The sequence below is a fragment of the Poecilia reticulata genome, linkage group LG17 (assembly GCF_000633615.1).
Source record: "Poecilia reticulata strain Guanapo linkage group LG17, Guppy_female_1.0+MT, whole genome shotgun sequence".
Taxonomy (NCBI): Eukaryota; Metazoa; Chordata; class Actinopteri; order Cyprinodontiformes; family Poeciliidae; genus Poecilia; species Poecilia reticulata.
This window is the reverse complement of record NC_024347.1, coordinates 1,968,621-1,974,710: the sequence shown is the minus strand read 5'-3', so window position 1 is coordinate 1,974,710 and position 6,090 is coordinate 1,968,621. Positions and strand designations below refer to the sequence as shown.

Genomic DNA, 6,090 nt, shown 5'->3' with positions numbered 1-6,090 from the left:
AAAATTCTTACTGTAAAAACATTAAATTTCTTAAAGGAGATAATGCTATTACCTTAACTACTACTTTGATCTTGTAAGAAACATTTTGAAATGATAATGGTATTCTTTGACCATAGCAATTGCAAATATATATATATGAATATATGTGTGTGTGTATAAATATGTATTTAAAATGCCTAATTTTATTTATTTTTCCTGTTTATCTCTTCTCTCTCTCTGTTTCCTACTGTTAACTTATCGAACAGGAATAAGTAACAAGGAACGAACGACCGTAGGGTGCATGCGTGCCTGTGGTGGCGGTGTTTGGGGTTTCGGTGGGGGGATGTCATTAAGGAAACGTGTCGGCCAGKCCTTTGTTTACTCCCGGATCAACAGTCTTGTCTTGATGGGGCCCCACCGCTTCACGCGTTTCTGTTTGACAAAAACAGACGGAGATGATTTGAGGATGAATGAACGACGAGTTTCAGTTTGAAGTGACCGAAAATAATGGAGGGGTTTTAAAACTGCTTAAGTTGAGTGTGGGGGGGAAATCGACTCGCGTCGTTTCTGCTTTTCTGCTTACCTGGACCAAAAAACCAAAATAAATAAATAAATAAAGTACAAAATATGCCGCCTGTAAAATAACTTTTATTTTGTTTGTTAAAGTTTTAAAAAATAAATTAATAAAAACTGTTTAATTGGGCTGTACGCTTCTTCACAATGTAAGTAACCTGGATTTTATGTCTGCGTTTCAGGTTTGGAGTCGCCCTCTTGCTCCTGCCTCAAGGAAAATGTCAGGTTTCATGTGAATGAAACTAATATGGATGTACCAATGCCTTCGGGGACTTCGTGTTTTTTTGTTGTTTTTTTTGTAAACATATATCCTCAAAAATTGTACTTAATTCTGTTTCAGTTCTATACCTCTTATTCAAACACCTGCTCATATAAACTACAGGATATTTCTCGTTAAGTTCTTTTGGCACTTTGATCTCACCTGCTCAARGAATTCCACCGTTTTTTKKTTTTTTTTACTCGACGGGGGAAGGTCGCGCACGCACAAGTACATGTGCGTGCGATTACTGCAGCCGAGGCCACACCTCCCGCTCTGAGTTGCAGCGGCGGTATAAAAAGTCCGTTTGCGGTGTTGATGCTCACATCCTGAATCCTGGAGCGCTCCCGAGCTGCTCATGCGAACCAGAACGTGCGCTCTGCGTGCACAGATACGTCAAAGTCTTAAACTCGCATTGATTGTTATACATATATAGAGAGAGACTTTCAGCATGGCTGTGGCTGTGGCTGAGGCACTGATGCCCGCCTTGACGTCGTTTCCAAATTTCAAAGCGGTGGATAATGTAAGTAGAAGAATATATGTTATCTTTAAAGAAAAAAAAAAACGTGCTTGGTTGATCACAAGCGTAGCATTTTCTTGTTGTTTTTCCTGACACGAGCTTAAGTTATTCATTTATTCCATTGCGTTTATTTTTCAGCTTTGCAACATGGATGAGTGGGTGAGGAGCGGCGCAACAGGTGGMACGGGCAGCGCGCGCATCGAGGTCGACTTGAGCATCGTTCACTCTCCGTCTGCAGCCCACAAAGACGACGACGAGCTCGGGAAGTTTCTGGACCTCGAGTTCATCCTGTCGAACACCATCTGCACCGACTCTACTGCCGGGAACAGCGACAGAGGGAGCGCGTCTCCCACTCAGCAGCAGCAGCAGCAGCAGTGCGGGTACTCTTTGCCGGAGTCGCCGGAAAGCTGCGGCGGCGGTTCTCTGCCAGACTGCCCCGACCACCCGCCTTCTCACCTGGCTCAGGGCTACACGGGCGTCGTCGGCAGCTTCGCGGAGTCGAGCCCCGTCCGCAGCCTGATGGCGGAGCTTCTTACGCCCGACATGAGTTATCCAGAGGAAGGCGCTCCGGAGAGAACGAGCAAGGCGAGGGACAGCTGCGAGTACACCGAGCTGCGGGCTCTAAACGGCCCTCCGCTCCCCCACGCGGCGTCACCTCCGTCCCCGCTTGGATACAAAATAAAAACCGAGCCCGGGGTGCAGTCGTGCATGGTCGCTGCTGCCGGAGCCTTCGCGGAAGGAGCGTATGACAAACACCAGATGCGCACAGCCGCGGCTTTTACGCACCACCAGCCTCCCGTTGCGGCGCAGGGCTTCGGCACGCACCAGATCCAACTTCAGGGACGCACAGACTGCACGCTGCAGCCGCAAATGAGGCCCCACCACCACCACCACCACCACCATCATCTTCACCATCACGATCACGATCAGAACCAGCTGTCAAGCCAGTACGTGAACGCACCGTACCACCCGCATTACGCGCACCGAGGTGCGCCACAGTTCCAGGGACAGTACAGCATGCATCCCCAGCAGCACCATCCCGCCGCCTCGCTGCAGGGGATGATGCTCACTCCGCCCTCGTCGCCTCTGCTGGACTTTTACGCGCACGACGAGGCCGGCTGCGTGAAGCAGAAGCGAGGCCGCAAGTCTTGGACCAGGAAACGCGCCGCCACGCACAACTGCGAGTTCCCCGGCTGCGGGAAGACGTACACCAAGAGCTCCCATCTCAAGGCGCACATGAGGACGCACACAGGTGAGCTGACCTTTGAACCTCGGCTTCATCTCATCGGCRTTGCTGTGTTGTTGTTTTGTGCAGCGCGCGGCGCCCGAATTTCTAACGTTTTTGCCACAAGGTGGCGCTGCGCTGCAAATCCTAACTTCTGTTTGGCTTTTCTGTTCGCCAGGTGAGAAGCCTTACCACTGCAACTGGGAAGGCTGCGGCTGGAAGTTCGCCCGATCCGACGAGCTGACTCGGCACTTCCGGAAGCACACCGGGCACAGGCCGTTTCAGTGTCACCTGTGCGAGCGCGCGTTCTCTCGCTCGGACCACCTGGCTCTCCACATGAAAAGGCACATGTAGGTCACTCTCAGCTTACAGACTCTCTTTATGGACCCCCGCCTCTCACCTCCCAGGGTATCACTGTCAGCATCTCCAGAGACGCAGCACAGCAGGTGGCCAACTTCTAACCGAACTGCTGTATATGAACAAAATGAAGCATTCACACATAGGAGCGTGCCGACCTGCGGTCATTATGTACTTTATAAGAAGATGCAAAGTGGGAAATGGTGGAGATTTTATATTTTTTATGTTTGTTTATTTTTATTTTTTACTTTCTACAAGTGCCTCATTTCTACCAAATCAAGTGCCTCTGGTGGTTTTTGTATATTTTTGTAAAAAATAAAAAAAATAATTATGACAAACACTGGCTAAGTTATAGTAGTTTAGTATTTAACTAATTTCTTCCATCTGCCTTTGTTCTAAGTTATTGATAAGTTGGTGAGTGCCTTAGTCAGACTGCTTATTCGCTCACTGTGGGCCGGACCCAGGATCCAGGATTGTATACAAGTATATTATTATAATTTTTTTTTCTAATTTTTACGTAGTCTGTTTCTAAGAATAAGGTAAAATCAGGTCAAAGTTGCCATATTTTCCCTGAACACAACAGATGTCATAGCCTTGCTTTGCATTGTGGGATCAGCCTGCATTTCTCTTTCAGTCTTTTTTTTTCTCATCCAAGCAAAAAAGAGCAAATTCAGGTACTATGCTAGTTTTCTACAGAGCCAACAGACACRACTTCCTTCAGTTCATCCACACACGGCTCATTTTGCGGGACTACGGTCAGGAATGAATGAATGTTGAGCGACTGCGTCTAAGAATGAAGTATCCACTGTAACCACTGGTTAAACGGCTTTTACTTGAAACTAAAATGTAAGCTTGCATATGTACTGCTGACGAAATGCAAATGTTTTCCTATGTGCTCAAGGGCTCGGAATAAAAAAAAAGTACTTTTACAATAAACATGCTCTCGTTTTTGCTCATTTCAAACTGACACACAAGTTTATATCTTTATTTAACTTTTTTTCTTTATCTGCTCTTTTTGAAATCTCTCCATCAGTTTTAATTATAATTGTCATGTCATTGAATCAAGCTAAGGCTTGAGAATCTTTTATTAACCACACTATTGCTTTGAACTTTTTTTGTGAGTGTGAAATGGTCAAGCTGCTCTAAAATATACCACRACTTTTATTGTTAGGTGATGAGTTTCATTGTACTTGCAGTGTGGAACCAGTGGTGGCACGCTGGCTGCTTTCCGTGGCTCAATCAGCCATTTTTATGCTAACAAGAAGCAAATTAGATGTAGTCCAGCACCAAGAACCAACACAACCTTCACCGCATTGATCTCTAATAGATACTACTCAAGAGAATGCAGAATATTTTCAGGACACCATTAGAAGAAACCGAAGACCACCACAGCAAAGTCAAAACAAAGTGCTGGTAGCCACTTAATGCTGCTTTCTATTTAAACTCTGAAGTCAGAACACCRAACCTGACTTTACCATATTCTGACAGAGATGTGATGTTGCACTCAGTAACCAGGAAAACCTGTAATGGTACAGAGTGATAACAATGGGTTTTATTTTATATGTACCCAAAATAATGAAACATGCTCACTAATGGTAATATTAGTGAGCATGGTAATATTTAATGTGATACAAACTGAGAGAAGGGCTGATAAATTGCTACAGCAGCTTTCACTGTCTTAAGCACACAGCAGTCATAGTGGATTTTTAAGATGGAATTGGTTAGATTTGTAATTTCAGGGAAWTATTATTATTATTATTATTATTATTATTATTATTATTATTATTATTATTATTATTATTATTATTGTTGTTGTTGTTGTTGTTATTATTATTTATTCGTTTTAAAGTTGGAGATTTCTTAGTCTGTACGAGCTTTTATTTAATAGTAATCGGTCTGAGAATCGATCAGCTTCGTCGAATGTGCCTCCGCTGCACATTGATACCAACGGAGGCGCCCAGCGCCCAACCTGGAGATTTTAACATCAAGTAACAACTCTTATTTCCCCTGTCTTAATTTGTGACAAAAGACAGCGAGTGTAAAACGTCCAGGTCTTTTCGGTGTACTGCTTTAACACGTGCTGAAAATAAGTGGAAAATATTTCATATACCTAGAAGAACTGCAGCTGGTGAGTTGMCCAGGATGCCTTTCAAAGTTCGCTTCGCTGCTTGTGCAATACTGCCCCCTAGTGGTCATGCAGTTGCGTTGTTCAGGTCAGTGAATTTTATTCACTGAAAAGTAACAATAGATTCAAAACAAACTCTAAACAGTTGCAAAAAAACAAAACTATTGACCACTGTAACTTTGACAATAAAATGTTTCATGACATGATCCATTATTTTGAAGTCAGTTCATGTCTCCGTTTTTCTGTTGCATGTTTTTTGTTTGTTTGTTTGTTTTATTTCTMGATCAGAGGTTAGTGATAATGTGTATTTCTCCATATTAACCCTACATTTCTTCATCACCATTATTTTTGAATTGGTCACATGTAATTATCTAATCCTAAATTTCATGTTTTCATTAACTGTAAAMAGAAAAATCACCATTAACAGAGATTAAGGTTTGAGTACATGAGTATGTGAGTATTTAAAGTATAAAACATGTTTTACTCAGTAAATTAACTGAACTACATTCATTTTTGAACAACATTCTTATTAATTGAATATGTCCAAACATAGTCTTTAACTATACTAGATAAACCTATTATGAACATAAATCAGAAATAGTCTTACTTCAAGCAACATCTAATAAGTAAATGAATACTTGTAATTCTCAGGTATTGTATTTCGTTTTTGTTTTATAATTGTGTTTTGTTTGGTTACAAAATGTATTGTTAAAATATCACATTTTTAATATTTAAGTGCTGCAGATGAACAAACATCACATTTCACTTTCAAAGGTTTGTGGTACCACATCCGGTCTATCACTTGTTTTGGAGCACCACATCTTGATATTAATATTAATTGTTTTTATTTCAACAGWGACTTCTTCAGTGAAATCTCCTTTTATTCCAACAGCTGCAACAAGGTCAAGTGTCGAGATCAGCTGCATTTCTCTCTGGAAAAAAACAAACAAACAAAAAACAACATCGACAGGCGGCATCTTTGGAGTAAAGAGTATTTTTCTTAATACTTAGTTTGTCCACTAGATGTCCCTCTTGATTTATCCCCCCCACCCCAA

The 6,090-nt window shown here is 42.5% G+C and overlaps 1 protein-coding gene across 1 annotated transcript; it reads left to right on the top strand.

The window, feature by feature from the left end:
• Nucleotides 1–703: 703 nt before the first annotated feature.
• On the top strand, nt 704–3,840 carry klf17 (Kruppel like factor 17). Its single transcript, XM_008433013.2, has 3 exons — nt 704–1,331; nt 1,467–2,580; nt 2,732–3,840. The coding sequence occupies exons 1-3, from the start codon at nt 1,260–1,262 to the stop codon at nt 2,905–2,907; spliced, it is 1,362 nt and encodes a 453-aa protein (XP_008431235.1). The 5' UTR covers nt 704–1,259; the 3' UTR covers nt 2,908–3,840.
• Nucleotides 3,841–6,090: the final 2,250 nt, after the last annotated feature.